This window comes from Pyxicephalus adspersus, chromosome 2, assembly GCF_032062135.1.
Source record: "Pyxicephalus adspersus chromosome 2, UCB_Pads_2.0, whole genome shotgun sequence".
Taxonomy (NCBI): domain Eukaryota; kingdom Metazoa; phylum Chordata; class Amphibia; order Anura; family Pyxicephalidae; genus Pyxicephalus; species Pyxicephalus adspersus.
The window spans coordinates 137,192,200-137,210,441 of NC_092859.1; the positions used below are offsets into that span (position 1 = coordinate 137,192,200).

Below are 18,242 nucleotides of genomic sequence, written 5' to 3' on the forward strand. Positions count from 1 at the left end.
ATATGAATTAACACGAAAAGTGTGGGGTGGGGGTGGGTGGGAGGTAAAGCAAATATAAATGAAATGGTGCGCACTAATTAAAAGGCCGTGTTAAATACTTCTTGACAGAGCAATGACAGCACAGAGGTGTTTAATCCCCCTGTAAGTGAGAAGAGGTTTGATTGTGAAACGTACACAGGCCATACAATCTGTGCTTCCCTTCACAATACCAAACACTGGTACAGCGTCAAAGACAAGCAAAACACTGTGCAAAAGAGGAACTGAACTCTGCAAGGGGCAAAAGACTAGTTATCAGTATTGCCTGAGGTCTCTCTAGAGCTCATCTTCATTACTGACTTACCATGCTTTGTTTAGCACTGGCGGAGTTGGCCATCTTGGTAGAGGCAGGGCTTTGCTTCCCCATATAAACGCCTCCAGCAAGGAGAACAATGATCAGCACAGTAGTGACCCCCCCCCCCCTCCCCAAATCTCACTCCAAATCTCCTGATACTAGCAGTTAGAGATTAAAATTAGCTTGTGTACCAGGCCCTAGATCTCACACGGCGGATATACATTGATAGGGTTATAAACACAGGACTGCTCAGATATCTACACTACTAATTTACAGGAAGAATTTAAGACAAAAAAATACATTTTAGGATACTGCTTAGGCATATTTCTAAATTTTAATTATAACATAGCAAATCTTCATTTTTTAAGCGCAGTTTAGGAAAGGAAGCTATACCTCTCCCCTAAATTGGCGGCACCAAAGATTGTTGTTGTCTTACCTATAAAATGCTATTGGAATCCTAAAATATCATTCAACCGCACCACAGTAAAAAGGTTAGAAATAAAGTAGAACTCTAGGCAAAGATACAGTCACAGAAAACTCTAAAAACATTTTTTTCAATAGAATTAGAACCTTTGCCATCGTCTGTGTCCCTCTAGACATTCTCAATTTGTATGTTTGTATGCCCTATAAGTATTTGCCTCAGTTCTTATCCCAATAATAACAGCTACCAAGATGAGAAATTATCCTAACAGATAATAGAAACATTTTAGTTTTATTAAGTTATACAAGTTTTGCTTGCTCTTCACTTCCTGTACCCTGGAAAATGTAGATAGCAATGAAAACCTCACCTACACAATCTGTAATCAATATTGGAAAACTAGTTCTGGTTGTTGTTACAGTAAATTTGCTTCTGAGGTTAGAGAAATAAAACACAATTTGGAGTTGATTTATTAGGGCTGAAGAAAAGAGAATGATTATAAAAGTGGAGTTGTCGCCTATTGCAAACAATCAAATATAACTTTTCATTTTATGGATAAATAAAACACAATATGTAAATGGTATCTGTGGGCAGCAATTCCAATCTTGAGTGTACTTTTAGTCTTGAACAGCACAGGGGAGGATTAGAACTTCCTAAATGCTATCTGTGTCCTTGCTGGGAATATTTCCCCTTCCTGTTGTGTCTGACATTCCTCACCTGGGAAGGAAGTAAGTGTAAATCTCTCTTTTGGTTCATTTCCCAAGTAGCCCACTTCCCTTTTACTGGGAGTGATTTCCTTTCCAGATTTTACAGCCCTATCACATAGCATTGCAATGTTTGTTTTACTTTGGGAGCTCAATAAGCTCCCCTAAAAGATGCCTAAATGTTTGGTGGGAGCAGCACTTATGGCTACCTGCTGTATTAGAATAGGACTGAAGACTAATAAAATAATATAATTCAGTGCCCTCCATCTGCCGTGCTATTCATAAAACACATTTTTTTGATAGGAAGCAGCATGGCAGTAGAGTTCTAGGTAATAGTCACCACAAATGTAAGTATATTGCCTCTTCTTTTTATTTTTTTGACATTGTAGTGACAAGGTCACTTTAACAGGGGGGCACGGTGGCTTCGAGGCATTTGCATTGCTGGGTCACAGATTCGAATCTCGGCCAAGGCACTATCGGAATGGACTTTGCATGTTCTCGCTGTGTGTGCGTGGGTTTTCCTCACATTCCAAAAACATGCGGTTAAAGTTAATTGGCTTCCTCCTAAACTGACCTAAGACTGTATTAATTACATATGACTATGGTAGGGAAATTAGATTATGAGCCCCTTTGAGGGGCAGCTAGTGACAAGATTATGTGAGGCTGTGCATAATATGTCAGTGCAATATAAATATTAGTTAATAATAACTCTGCCCACCTGCCACCCCTTTTGGGCACTCCCACTGAACATAGGAAAGCATGTTGCCAAGACTAAGTCCAACGTCATGTCGTTATTTTGAAATATGCAACCAGTTTCAAAAGATGGATAGAGATTGGTTGTCTAACAAAGATAATAGCAGTCACCCTATTGGTACCTGCTTCTAAACAGGACCTTTGTGAACTTTAAAAATGCTGTCAGTTTTATAGCAAGAAACACTCCTGTGGAAGCCAATGGTGCAGCTTAGATAAATTAGATGTACATATTCTTTGCTAAAAAGGAATGGCAAACACTTGATTAGAACCTGGAATACAGCTAGCTAATGGCCAGAGAAAGGCGTCTTCAGTGATTTGTAAAGAAACAGCTTTGGGGAACAGCTGTGGGCACCTATGAGATAAACCAGATTGCCCATAATAAAAAACAAAACTTTTTATTGGGTCCAAACCAGCACTTATTCAAAACTCATGAATGTCATAATTTATTTGAGTTATATTATGTGTAACAAGGTGCTTCAAAAGGTAGTATTTTTGTTGCAGCCCTTGAATCACTGCAGGACATTACCTACACGGATTTTGTATCTTTTCTTTATGAATGTGTTCCAGCTTTTACAGCTAAAACAAATACCAGAAACATAACTGGCTCCTTGACTTGGTCCTTGGATGCATTTTTGGGGCATACTGTAAAATTAGTGGTTGAATATTCTTCCTTTTAACAGCACAATAGGATACGATATGTACTGACCTTTGCTCTAGATCTGAAGTTCTGTAAATGGCGGTCTCTGGATTCCAGCAACATCTTATGTACTCTAGATTTTTGCACATACAGCAGCCAAGCAATGGCAATGACACCAGCAGCCCATCGTTGCCGACGGTGGGCAAGGTACGCCACTCTGTCTTTATACCCTCGCCACATGGATTGGATCTTCAGGGCAGCTGCCGACATTCCTTCTCTTCCCTTGTAACGCTGTCCAGGCTGGTTCAAGAACTTGTGAACCCAGGACCTGTTCTCTAACACAGACAGTAGCTCGGATGTTGAAAGGGTCTTACCCAGCTCCACATCCAGGGTAGCTATTCTCATCCTCTCTCCATTTACTACTGCAGCTGGAACAGCATAATCCTGGAGTAACCTTAGTAGGCTTTTCAGAAAAGTCATAAAACTACCCCAACTAAGGCAGTAGTGCTGTTTAAAGGCCAAAAAGTCTGTTGCCTGGGGATCGATTACACCATTGTAGATGGTGAAAAACTGATCAATGGGAGCAATTTCATTAGTTAACTCCCAAGGATCCTGCTGGAAGAAAATAGTAAGTCAATAATAATTAAAAACTAAATGCAATGCAATTTTTAAATAAGAAACAGAGTCCCATACTACAGCATCACAAAAAGAAAAAACAATGCAAAACCCCCCCCCCCCAAAAAAACACAAGCTCATTGTGTATTGGGATTGTGTTAAGAAGGCTGTACACCTAACTGTGTATAGGCCTGTAGGCACATTATTATTATCCTTGGGGGTCGATCTTACCAAGTCTGATATGGTGTGAGGAATATTTGAAATACATCACAACTTTTGTGTGGATTGTACTGAACATAAATATGCAGATTGTCCTTTACTATCACAACACATGCACATCTGTTACTGCCCTGAGGGACAAGACAAGTGAGATGACCCGAGAAAAAGAAGCCATTTAGCTAAATCTACATATGTACCTGTGATGCGGGAGATTCACTGTCCTCTGTTTCTTGATTTGTCACGTTGGCTGATGTCCTTGTAGTTTTGCTAGAAACATTATGGCGTACTAATGGTAATGGTGTTTCCATTCCATCGCTTGATAGATAGGAGTCTAAATGATCCTGGTCTTGGTTTGCTTGATGTGGATCCTCTTCTTTTTGCCTGGCATGTTCTCTCCCTATATACCGGTTACAATAAATATCAAAATGTCTTTTATTTCTTTGTATATTCTAGTGACTGACAAATTGTATCATTGTCAAAAAGTACTTAGGGCCAAGTTGGAGATATTCTGCTTACGTCAGCCCAACTAGATGGATTTTAGTATGTTCGTAAGTACCATGTGATACATTCTCCAGGACAATTACTACTGTTTCCTTTACAGGGCTGATGCCTAAAATGACTGCACACCCTCTACAAAATGTTTTAACAGGCACATTAATATTTTATGCATACTTGCGGATCCCTGAATGTTTGATCAAGTAGGCCAGCTTAAAGTGTATGGTTCAGACCATTTTTTTATTTAATTTTGTAAAGAGCAGGGAAGACTTAAAATGGCCATTATGTCACAAGTATTGGCGTAAATTTACTTAGTAGGGACATATAAAGCAATGAAATGCTTTATATACACTTTAAGTTGTATGTAAAGGTAGAATGTTTTATAAATTATTTTTTTTTAACAAATACCTATTAAAACTCGACAAAGCAGTCAGTGAATTCTATATGTTTGCTATAGATATCACATCAGACACTGCTTGCTTTGAGACTTTGTTTCCCTATGCCCTATGCAAACCATGCCAAATGAAATCCTATGCATTGCTTGTTTCTTTAAATGTTTTTTAATTTAGGATTTTAATTTAATAACTTGAACTTACTAGAAGACACATGTTATGATTTACTGAAACTGACCTTCCTTCCCAGGTTTTGCATTTCTCCTGTTGTTATGCCAATGTGCATTGTAGCAAGTTTTTTTCAGGTAGATAGGTAGATAAAAAAAAAACACCTGACTTATCATGATGTTAGCTCTCAGCCATGTGCTAGTGCTTGATGACATCATATTCTTTGGGATACAGAAATCTGACTTCAATGCTGCAGGAATCATTATAATTGATGTTCATTCATGATTGCCTTTGTTTATTCATTCATATAAAGCCAACTTATATCTCCTACATCATCAGTTGCAATACAATGGGAAATGTAAAAAAATCAACATGACATGATACAGGATTCCCCTTTAAAAGGGCAATTCCAGCTGATACCATATAGATTTTCTCTAATTGAATGCAAGTACAAGAGATATATGACTATAGATAGTTTGGGGTGTTAGAGATAGCAGATATAGGCTATACAATTTCTAAAACAAAACCCTGTATAAAATAAAATAAAATTAAACATATAATGTTCAGCAAAATCACCTTGTGAATGAGAGGCTGTCCAACGAGACTGAGCACTATGAAGAGCCAGAGTCTGGGGCCTAACGGCGGGAGGAACCAAGGTGAGACGAGCAGCCGGAGGAATGAGACCTCTCTGTAGTAGACTGAGGATTCCTAAGGTATGAACAATTGGTGACATATATACATTAAAAAATTCTGACAAATTAAATACAGTAAAAGGAAATATTATTTTATAAATATTTAATAAATTTTTACTAAAGTGAGATTCCAGTTCAAACAAAATGTATATGAACCCTGTTGCTGTTAAAGTGTTTACAATCTGGTATTTAAAGTGTTTACAATCTGGTAAGATGAAACAAACCATTTTAACAAACTGTAAAAAAAACAAAAACAAACTATAAAATATATTTTACCTATTTTGCTTTTTTACAAACGCTCACATAACTGCTATATAGTGCTGCATACCTATCTCTTGTTAGACAGCTACAGATATACCTTAAATCAGAAATATGCTAAATTAAATTATCAATTCCACAAATTCATATTGATCCTGCTAGTGAAGTCCACATATTGTAGATTCTTTGGTGGAGTGGCAACAATGCTAATGGCTCCTGAATTCAGAGCAGCATTGCCACTTTCATGTAGGATATGTCTGCATGAATTACAGTGGGAAGAAAAAGTTATGTAGTAGAATTGTCACTGCTGATTCCACAAGTTCGTACCTTGCGCACCTGGGTACGCCTAGTCCCTCCTAAATCTTTCGGGACTGGTGGCAATGCCTCTGTTGCTGAAACCCTAAAACTGTTATCTGCAGCGTGTGGGAGGGAGAAGCATGGGAGAGCCAAACTATGAAGGATTATAAGGATTTAAATTAGTGGTTAGTGGTATTTCTCTAGTGAGAAAATAGGAAAATCTGCCCAATTATATTAGGCAGGATTTGCCCAGCATTGTCTGAAAGGATTCCTCTTGTGTATTGTATGAAATTTGCTGCATGGATCTTGGTAAATAAAATCTTGGCCGGAGCGACACACGATAGTACAGTAGCATCTTTTGGCCAAATAATGGTGGGAGTGCTATGAGTGAATCCATGAAGGGGAATACATTCATTCACTGCCTGACAAGTACTTTCTTTAGTGGTTTATTTTTAGGGTTAATTACATTTTTAATAAAAACACACAGCAAAGATTTGTTGGGGAATTCTTTTTAAGATGTTAGCAAACATTTCAGTCTGAACATCAGCCAAAAAGTACAACCGATAAACCAAATAACACCATAAAATCCCCTATGGGAGGTAGATAAGGCTGTGACCTTGGAATGAGGACGTAAGATATATTATGTTGTCATGGGCCATGGGGGAAAACATGTTTTAGTTACAAGTAATTATCCTCCAGCATAGTGTTTGTGTTGTCTGTATACGGAGTTCTCACCTTTTTGTACATCTTTTTCATGCACTGGTGGTGGAGTGAGAGAAGAGTCCATACGGTGCGAGGCTGGTAACACTGAAAGATGAGTGATGGTAGGACCTTTGGCAATCTTCTCCATAGACACCTAAGGAAGAAGCATGTAGCACACTGAGATGCTATTATGAAAAGATAATGTTTATTAAAATCCTGCCTCTGTCACATTCGATTGCTTATTATGACGTAGTGAGAGATTACCTATCCCAGATATTCTAAATATATGGTTAAGAGTTAGATGTGCGGCTATAGTGAACAAGCCCATGATACATTGCGGACTACTTTTTCAGCCGTTCACATGTAACTGGCAAGAAGACCATGCTGCAGTAAAAGAAAACATTGAACGGGTTATTTATAAAGAAGGAGCAGAAGAATGTTTCCATTTTTCAGATTGTCCCATTTTGAAAAGTAGTGATCAGCTAAAAAATGTCAGGTTTTGAAAGTGAAAAACAAATATTACATTTAAGTTAATGAAGCTTCTGACTACTACTTTATATTGCACTACCTCTGTCTTCACTTTTCAAACCCTGATCTCTGGGGAACAAAAATGTTCTCATAAAATAAAAATCATAATAAGATTTCTAATAGTGGAGACTAAAAAAGACTTTAAAAATAAAAAAGACTTTTAATTGCATTTAGGTGGCCAATAAACCTAAAAACTGATTCAGGCTGACATTTCCACTGTCATCTTTTGCCTTCTGGGAACTCAGAAGTGATATTACTCATTATAGGACAGTTCCAGAGTAATTCTGATTCTTAGCATCAGCCCACAACTGGATTGTATGGACTACTTGTTACTTACTTTTATTGACAAAGCACAAACAACATTCATAGGAGAAATAAAAAACATAGAAAAACATATAGAAAAAAACTGATTATTATAATAATATTTATTATATTAATATAATTACTGATGTTGAAAACTGCATAATTTAAAGTGTATTTAAATGCCAAATCTATTTCCAGTATTGTTGTTATCATCATGCCTAATATAATGAATATACTGAATATACTATACTATAAACAATTTTCTTATGACAAATTGTTTTTAATGTTTTTCTGAAATTGCCATTCTGCCAATTACAGTGCTTTCTGTAAACTGACAACACTAGGCCAATGCCCAACAATTATTAGCAGTGTAGTCAGCCTACTGTGCAAGGCTCAGAGCTTCTGTTAAACAAGCAAAATATTTATAGCGTCTATTTATAAATGTATTAGAATTCACCCAGCTATTACCCCAAAATGTACACTTTTTCACATTGAAATAATTTAATTAAGTAAAAGTTGATTCACTCATTCTCTAACTGAACACAGTGTAAAAATGTATAAATGTTGTCAAAAATGTATAATTAGACCTCATAGACTTATTACCATGTTACCTGACGTATACTGAAGCTGGAAGATGGAAGGTAAGGCCGGAGGTCAGCTTTAGGAAACTTGATAGAATGAGGAATAATCCCAAACATAACGAAAAATAGATTTCGGGTTTCCATAGAAAGAAAGAAACATTTCCAGGAATGGACAGATTTTTAAAGCTATGAAATACCAATGAAGATGTTGTAAAGTGTCATATTCTGAATCTTACGGTAATGATACAGTGTAACACAAAAGCACGCAACCAGCTTGTCTCTGAGAGTCGGACACAGTTTAAAAAATAAAATATATAAAACAGATTGATAATAAAATATTAAACACTGGTAGATTTCATCAAAGTTGTGTTTTTCTTATCAGAAATATCATAAGATGTGTCACTGCGGCTTGCAGCACCCAAAGAATTTCTGTCTCCTGGACCTTAGAAGAGCTGGAAGCGGCAGGTGCGGCAGAGGGAATGCATGCAGAACTTTTGCAAACGCCACATCTGTTTCACAACACGGGTGACAGCAGCGGAGCAGAAAGAAGTGAGAGGAGGATGGTAGGATGGGGGTTTGAGGCAGAAAGATATGAGCTGGCTCAATATGCCTGATGCTTTGCACATGGGCAGAAGGCCAGGCAGAAAAGCGTAGGCCCATCTTATTGGAATTCAGTGGTGGCCCTCGCTTCCTGTCCAGAGACAGATGTAACGCAGCCGTCCATGGCATTGCAAGCAGGCATTGAGCTGTTTCCAGGGATTTGTGTGTAGTAGAGAAGCAATGTCGCAGGCTCACCGTGCACCCCTGCATAGAGAAATGACAGCCAGTCTTCTATTCCACATGACAAGCACTGGATAAAAACTTACAACAAATGGTGACCTTTCCAAAGATTAATTTGTTTACCAGCAGAATCCTCCCCTCCCTGTCATCCCAGATGGAGCATATCAGAGCGTCCCCAGATTCTAGGTGCAAGGAACGCTGACTCCAATCAGATCCAACGCTTCGGCAATTAGTTCCAGGCTTTTTTGTCTCTCTCTTGTATATTATCCCCCTACACACACAATTACCCCTCCATTTGATCAGGGAGATTGTCACGCTTCCCATTACCGATATAGTAAATACATTCCAACGAAAACATCAATTTGATTACAATGAACGCAAATCAGCATGACAATCTCAAACAAGAGCATGAAATGTGTATTATTATGGAGTGCTAGTCTGTAGTTGTACAGAACATGGAGATCCATGAAAATAGTACCGAAAACAACGCTAACATTATACTACATTAGATGGAAAATGGAGAAAAGGCCGATCGGTGCAGTTATATTCCTTCACACAACACAAAGAAACTTTATTATCATCATCCCTCACCTACATCTTTTAGTATTACTGTGCTACAAGAGTCTGAACTTTTCCGGCAGAAATATGTCATAAATTCAGATTCCTATATATCTCTATATCTACCAATCATATTAATGTGCAGTGTTCACAATCTTGGTTTTGTATTTTTTTTTCTTTACATGCTCAAGCTGAAAGACCCAGGGTTTTGATGTCTAATAAAGTACATGTAACCACAAGCACAAAAATGAAATATACCGAAGCTTACCAATTCTTAGATGTCATGGCTGCAATCCATTTTTTTCCTTTTTTACCTGGTGATGCTGCCAATAAAACATCTCCTGTCTTAGGATGAAAACTTTCACTTTATTGTATCTTTGGAGAAGCAGCATTGCCACACTGGAACAGTAATGACTATTTATAAAGCACATTTCCTCAAAACATGTGGATAGGTAATTTGGCTTCCCCCAAAATTGACCTTAGACTGTATTAAAGACATATGACTATGATAGGGACATTAGATTGTAAGCCCCACAATTAGCAGACAGTTAGTGACATGGCTATTGACTTTGTGAAGCGCTGCATATTATGTAGGCGCTATAAAAAAACGGATTAATAATAATAATATTTAGGGGGGGAGGGCAGGGGAAGCAAACAACACAATCTGAGTCTGTTGTGTAACAGGCCCAATGCAGTGCTAGGAAAGTCTGCATGTTAAGCATTGCAAGTCCACTGTTAATATGTTTCTTTCCATTGAAAACAAACATGCCAACCAGCATACCTATTTGTCAGTAAGGTACTGATTGTATATCTGTGGCCATGTTTTTGGCTGTATCAGTACAGTATTAATTCTACATATGTGGACATGTTTCTGGTGGTGTATAGTACTTATTGGATCTCTGTAATTATCTATATTTATTTATTTATTTATTTTTTGTTATGGAATAATTTAATATATAGTAAAAAGAATATATTTTTATGATTGAGGATGTGGGGTAAAAAATGTTCTATCCAGGATGTCAGTCTATGTACACCTTTGGTCATTGGTAGTGGTGTGTATAGCCATGGCATAAGTTTCCCTGTCTCCCAGTCATCCTTATGTAGAATACACTCAGAGAATAAATTATTGCAATTGCATTCTTGGGTACTTTAGGGCATATGTTAGTCTACATAATAACAGCCTTCCTATTCTCACAAACTGCCTCTATATCTACATTAACTGGCCACTATATTAGATACACCTGTTCAACTGCTTGGTAATACCTATATCTAATCAGCCAATCACATAGCAGCACCTCAATGCATGCAGGTATGAAGGTATTGTCAAGATCACTTGCTAAAGTTCACATTAAAAGGTGGAAAAGAAAGAAAGGTGAATAAGTTACTCTGAACGTGGCATGGTTGATTGTACCAGATGGGCTGATCTGAGTATTTCAGAAAATGGGGTTCAACCTTGTACTAATATGGCGTATCAAATAAAGTGGCCATTGAGTGTATACCCGGTGTTATATTAGAGAGATTAACAGATTTGGTATTTCTAAGTTTGAAATATTTTTTGAGGGCAACTTTCGGGTGCAGTATGGAAGATTATTGTACTCTAAAGACAAACCAGGATTTGTTTCTAAAACAATATCAGCTGTCATTTTGTTGGTGTCATTTCAAATTTTCTGTAATAAGTGCAAATAGCTGAAACTGAATAGAAAGGTAATTTTGACATTATTTAATGGCATAAAGCATTTAAGCATTTAAGCCTAAAGCAAAGTTAATTAAAGTTGGCAGACTTACAGATGATTTTGGTTTGCTGTTGATCAGAGGAAAGCTGATGCCATAGTTCTGGTTGAGAAGGTCGCGATGGGTTGGCCTCTCAGGTTTACAAACGATGCGCGTACTGAAGGTTAACTTGTGCTGTAACAGAGATGAATCCATGAATATTGCAGCAGGTCTTCTACAAAATACATGATACTTTCCTGCACACTGTGGTTTCAGATACATATATACATAACACCCAGCATGCACTCAACACAGCCACATGTTACCCCCAGGCAGAATGACAGAGCCCCCACATAGACATGGCTGTGCTAGGTAAAAACACCAAGACATTGCATTTTGTTTTCTATTCTGATCTACTGACAAAGCTTATAAATGAATATACATTGATCACTAACACTTTTTTAAGACTTTCCATAATTTACTTACCAGCTGCCAGTATACATTTATATGTGGGGTATGAAATATCAGGTTTACGATTTCTCCTATAAATATATATATAGTATACTAGGTTTATACTGCTGTGTAAAGTTGGGACATCCAACTGGCACAGAAACAAAAGCATACACACACCAATGACACTGTTAGAGAGACAGGATCATGATTCCTTTATAGACATCATGAAGTACTACATCTTAATGCAGGTGTTGATTTATGTCCCTATTGCGTTTCCATTTTTTTCTATGCAAAACGAATTAGACAAAATAAAAAAGTGTGAATCCAGCCCAATTGAGGTAAAGGCAGCAGAATAAACCCAACATGAGTTCTATATCATCTTAATTCTATTCAAACTAGGAAAAATGTACTTGCCATACACATTGAGAAATTTCTGAAAATTATTGCGATGGAGGTGAAAGAAACATGTCCCAGAATTGTTTTTAGACTTTGATTTTTAAGAGGCTATAAGGCATGTAATTTACTTTTAGTAACAGGTGACTACTGGAATAGAGATGCCACCTGGACGCCCCCAGCTTATCTACTTTATGAGAGAGTAAATCAATGTTTTCTTCTGTAATTATATCAAAAGATTCTTCAGACCAACTGTGATTGGTGAATTTTTTTTTGCTTTGATTATGTTGACCCCATTTCACATGGTATTGAAGCTTTGTACCTTTTTCTTATTTAAAACTTTAATAAAATATAATAATATATAAATATAAAAATCCCAAAATAGTTACATAGTAGGTCAGGTTGAAAAAAGACATAAGTCCATCAAGTTCAACCACTAGAGAAATAAACATATCCCAGATATAAAACCCAATAAGACATAGTTGATCCAGAGGAAGTAAAAACAATCCCTGGTACAATTTGCTCAGGATTCCCTCCTGATTCAACGAGGCAATTGGATGCTTCTATACAGTGATTTCTTGCCCAGTATCATCTAATACCTTTCTTTTCAGCCTGTCTGTCACTGACTTTCCCCTTTAAATCACTAGATTTCAGTCCAGAATGCTCAGCAACACTTGTGGGTGCTATCACAGATTCCTGTTTTTAAAAAGCTGGTATAGCACCTCGCCGGTCCCTTTCTGTCTGCAATTGCTTAGAGAAGCACCAAGACACAGAAATGACATTAAATGGTCTAAAAAAGGATGTGAATAAAATAGAAAGATTTTATTTACAAATGGTATTTATATGTTATTAGGGGATGGGGGCTAAAATATAATTAAATTAAACCTCAGATTTTTATTTGTCAATTATTTATTTGGCAATTATTAATCTTATAGGTAAAACCAAACTACTTTTGGTATCAACTGATATAAAAGCACGCTGCAAGGCAGAAACCTCTGAAAAGCCATCTGACAGAAATAAACAGATAAAGCATTGGTCAATGTGATTAGCAATGACAGTTAAGTGCGTTGCAGCTGGTGACTGCGGCTTGAGCTTACTCAATCACGCCATTTCATAAGCAGGACTTAGGTTTTATTGAGCCAACTGAGGTTTACCTTGTTCGAAGGATAGAAGGTGGCAAATTATAGGTGGCAATATCCCAGCTGGAACCCACAACTAGTTAATAATAACACTGCTCCTGCCAGCGTGCCATGCCTGTGGAACAGCTGGTAAAGCAGCACTTTCGTTCATATAAGAAATGAGGTGCGCGTCTTCTGTCACAGGATATGTATTTTTAAGCAGGTGCTGGAGGATCACAGCTCTAAAGCTGCGGCAACGATACTGTGCCCGGGGTGGGTGACCGGGGTAATGACAGGTCAGCTTATTGGTGTTCTAGCAATTGACCCAGAACGGTGAACAGCCCCTGCAATATGCGAACCTTGGAGAAAGGATTCATAGTTATTCTAACATTTCCCAGCATATACATGTTAGATATAATGAGCTGTATGGTATTAATAAAAGAAAATATTCATATTTATGTAAGTAAATTTTCAAATTTGCAGACATATATAAATGCGGTTAAATTTATTATTCCTGATGTTCTGTTTCAGTTATATTTAGTTTTTTTTTGTACTTCATTTTTGACAAGCCTAGAAAACGAAAAAGTTTACAAATATATTTTGTTTCGGTCATGTAAATAGAAAATGGCAAATAATATCTTGTATTTTTCAGGTGAAGGGCTTGGCTTGCTGTTTTCTTCTGGTTTATTAAAGTGCCCTGGTTATAAACTTACAAAAAGATCTTGTGCAGTTGCTAGCTAACCCACAGTGCTTTTGGGATCTATCGTGCCTGCGTATATATATATATATATATATATATATATATATATAATATATAAAAAAAAAAATATATATATATATATATATATATATATATATATAGTAAATAAAAAAAAATAGAACTCCATGGCCCTCACCTGTTTCCGATTTGGACAACCCGTCTTTCCCCCCAGGATTGGACGACGTCCGGGAAAGGGGGGTGCAGTGGGCGGAGCACTTTGTTCACCAGGGTCAATGGGTGTCAATGGAGATTTTGATGGCCAATAATGGAGGTTATAACTTTTTGGAGGCCATTACAAATCATGCACAATCTCAGGTCCCTCCCTCAAGGGTGCAGAAATAGCTGCTCCAAAACAATGTTTGAAATTATATGCACAGGGAGTGGATCTCCTGGCCCTCTCTTTCTATATTATACTCCGAACTGAACACGGCACCTGAAAATTTCTCATCCACCTATCTCCAGGCATGGGAGAAAGAACACATTAGAGGCCGAGCAGAAAACTAAGATACTCACCTTGGTACATAGGTTCTCAACCAGTGGTCGATACCAAGAACTGAGTTTCAAAATCCTTTGTAGGTGGTACAGGACCCCGGAGAGACTACATAGTTTTTTCCGGAGATCTCCAACAGATGTTGGTGGTGTGATCAGGATAAGGGCATTAGGCTCCATGTTTTCTGGACATGCCCGCTACTGCGCCCCAACTGGGACCAGGTGAAGGCCCTCATGCAGAAAGTCACTAACTACAATATACCTTGGGACCCGGGGTTTTTTCTGTTGTAGCATAATGTAAGTCCAGACAAGGCCTACAAAGGTTACACTCCTAGACATCTTATTGTGGCTGCTAACTCATATAACCCAATGTTTTGGAAGTCAAAGACCATTCCGACTGTGGGTCTGTGGCTCCACAGGGTAAGAGACATTATGATGATGGAGGATCTTACAGCAAGTTTAAGGGGTACCCAAGATAAATTCAATGCTATATGGGGATGCTGTACCTACTACCAGGAAACTCTGGAGTTTAAGCGCCACCTGGACCTGACCCTTTAAGTTTGATATTGATTCTCTTCCCAGACTTAAGGTGCGTACACACTTCCAATTTTTATCGTTGAAAATGAACGACGAACGAACGACAAACGATCGATTGGGCAAAAATCGTTCGTAAAAAAAGTAACCAACGACGCCGACGAACGAGGAAAGTCGTTGGAAACGAACGACCGGACCGGCGGATCGGACGACGATCGTTGACCATCGTTCGTGTGTACGATCGTTCGTTGATCGTCCATGGTCTGAGCATGCGTAATGAACGAACGTTCGTTCACTTCCTGTCGTGCACATAGTTCCTCTATCGCTCAAACGATCGTATCTATTGTATGTACAATATCTACGAACGATCGTGTCGTTATCTGTATGTGCAGGATCGGTGCTATACGATCGTTCGTAGATATCGTGCAGGATCGTTCGTCGTTCGTTTTCCAACGATAATAATTGGAAGTGTGTACGTAGCTTTAGCCTCGTTATATATTTTCATACAGAAGACCAGTCCCTTTATCAATGCCTACTTTGATTGTAAAGTATATTACTGATTTGATGCTATATGTTTAGTTTTGCCACCGATTTTCTTGGTTTTATGCGAAAAGTACAATATACTGTTTTTATTTGTCCTAATTGTTTCCCTTTTCTCAGTTCTGTTATTTGTATAATTAAAAAAAAAATACAAACATAAAGAATGTTAGAAAAAAAAAACTAGAAAAAACCATCACCCATAAAATAAAGAGAATTAGCCAAAGCTATAATTATAATACAATTCAAGAGGTAAAATTATTACAGCTACTGTAACTATTATTTATAATTATTACACACTTGCATGTATATTTATTATTTATATTTACTAATGGTAACAGTCATATGTAATTATAAGGCAGAAATATGATATGTGCTGTTCTGAAAGTGTAACAAAATAACAGATAAAGGTCTAGCTTAAATTCTATGTTTCATATCAGGCTTTACCAATGCTTACATAAAGGTTTATCTTACAAAATGGAAACTCCTTAAAGTATAACTAAATATTAAACATAAAATAAAGTGTGATAAAATAAACTTATCTGCCTAATCACAATTTTTTAATAACACTCATCTGTCCTCGTTCCATTGCCATCTTCACCTGATGTCCTTCCCGGTTTCAGTCTTTAAGTATTGTAGTCGCCCCAGCTAGAAAGATGTAGGTCCCATGCATGTGCACAGTTCATTCAGTCCCTGAAGCCCTTTGGGATTCCGGGATACCTGGTATATCCCAGAATTCAATATCCCAGTTGAGAATGCTTTAGGTAAAAGATTGTGCAGAGACAGGTAAGTAGGTTTTATTGCAGAAGGACCATCACCTGTCTCTTCTACAATAGGAAAAAATTCTTTCCTGCTTGCAATTTCATTTCTGAGCAATAGTTCCACTTTAAAGTCGACCTACCATTATGAGACGATGTAAGCTGATATTGCATACATAAATTACAACGTTTGGATTTGTAATTGTAGCAAAACACTTTTCTATAAAAAGCCAGTGGTATGGTCATGGTAAGCCCCCCAATGCTTATTCAACTAGTCCTAAAGTACACTTACCCCTCCCATTAATTACCTAAATTACTTCACCCTAATATTGAATATTTACCTTCATTCTGCAGCCTCATGCAATGTTTACTTCTTTTAGGGACAATCTCTGCTAGCCGTAACTTTAGAGTAGATACCCATATACTTCCATCTTCCCAAGGATTCCCATATATAATTTTGAAATTCATTATTATCAACTTACATTATCATACAATAGGCGTATTTTTATGGCTAAGAATGTACTTATGTATGCAAAAATGACTGTCCCAAACTCACCAGTTGTCCTGGGGACATATGACTGATTGTGTTTAAGGGTTGTCTTCTTGTTCCTGGAATATCGGAGAGAAGTGATTTCTGGTTTTGCTTTGCAGCTTCCATCTGGGGACCCCTATAATGGCAAACAATGTTTATTAACATGTCCCTTCTTTTGTTCATGATACCTTGATTTGACATTTATGTTCAGAGTTTAGAGTAGAGTCTGACCAATAGTCTATCACTGGCTACATATAGTAAATATGTCTTGTCAGATCAATAAATTATCAGCAATATTATGAAGCCAAATACCTATAGATATGAGATGACTGTTGGTCAGCTAACTATCCTATATTATATCTTATATATCACCAGCTCAATGATGGCTTTAGGAATGCCCACAAGTGCTCTTCCTCCACTCGACATTACATGAGCTGCTAGCAGACAGACAAGCCAGAGGACAACTAGATTGTGCCTATGATCATTGTTTGATCTGGACTGTAATTGCATGATTGTGGCCCTCTTTATAGTGTTATCTGGGTAAATAGGCATGCTGAGACCTATTAGTAAACAGCATGGTGTGTAATTTCTAAGAAGGTCTGGCTTTTGGTAGGTTGGGGGGAAACTGGGCAATAGCCAGGACCTCCACCTTCTCCAGGGCCCAAAGTAAAAGAACAGCATGGGGTGTGAGAAGATGGAATGACTTTGGGACACATTTGGCCTGATTTATCAAAGCTCTCCTAAGCTGGAGAGGATACTCTTTCATCTGTGAAGCTGGGTGATCCAGCACACCTGGAATAGATCTGGTCCAGGATTCAAAACATTTGCTAGCATATAGCAAATGACTATGAATAAATCCATTCCATGTTTGCTGGATTACCCATCTTCACTGATGAAAGTGTATCCACTCCAGGCGTTGGAGAATTTTAATAAATCAGGCCCATTTTGTCTAAAACTATCCCTGTTTCTAGGATAGTATACCTTATAGGACTAGTAAGGAGGCAGTTTTTTATCAACAGCCACCTGGCAGCTATTTTACAAATTGTTAATGATAAAAATACCCCATCTATTTTCTTTGAGGATATAAACCTCAACATTGAAATGGTCAGTCCTGAGTCAAAGCTGTCTGTTTGAGAACACACCCAGTGATTTATTCCCTATTAGATCAGAACATTTGTGAGAACTATGAATGTTAAAAACCTGTTACAATTAGAAAACTCCAATTTGTTCTCCTTAGGTTTATTTTCACAGCTGTCAAATTATTGCTAAAGATTGGAAAGTCTCTTCTATTCATCTTTGAAGCTGAAGTCTAACATCAAGCAATAAATAACAAACATTTATTAACAATACTTACAGATTACTCTAAATTTTAATTGGATTTAAATGCCCAGTATTAATAATACCTTCTGTCTGACATTGTTTCTACGTGTGATTACTTTTATATATATATATATATATATATATATATATATATATATGTATATATATATCTATATAAATTAATTGAGTAACCAGGCAGACTCCCTC

The 18,242-nt window shown here is 37.4% G+C and overlaps 1 protein-coding gene across 3 annotated transcripts in view; it reads right to left on the reverse strand.

Moving 5' to 3' along the window:
• IQCH (IQ motif containing H) overlaps nt 1-18,242 on the reverse strand; it is a 68,027-nt gene that overhangs the window by 42,175 nt on the left and 7,610 nt on the right. Inside the window, exons 4-9 of one of the 3 annotated variants that reach the window (XM_072402595.1) lie at nt 16,740-16,851; nt 11,217-11,336; nt 6,715-6,835; nt 5,309-5,440; nt 3,875-4,074; nt 2,913-3,455 (exon numbers count right to left, since the gene is read on the reverse strand). In XM_072402595.1, coding sequence (XP_072258696.1) covers nt 2,913-3,455; nt 3,875-4,074; nt 5,309-5,440; nt 6,715-6,835; nt 11,217-11,336; nt 16,740-16,851 — 1,228 coding nt within the window. Of the gene's footprint in view, nt 1-2,912; nt 3,459-3,874; nt 4,075-5,308; nt 5,441-6,714; nt 6,836-8,123; nt 8,392-11,216; nt 11,337-16,739; nt 16,852-18,242 lie in introns of those variants that run through there. The other 2 variants (XM_072402593.1, XM_072402596.1) reach the window with 2 other exon arrangements.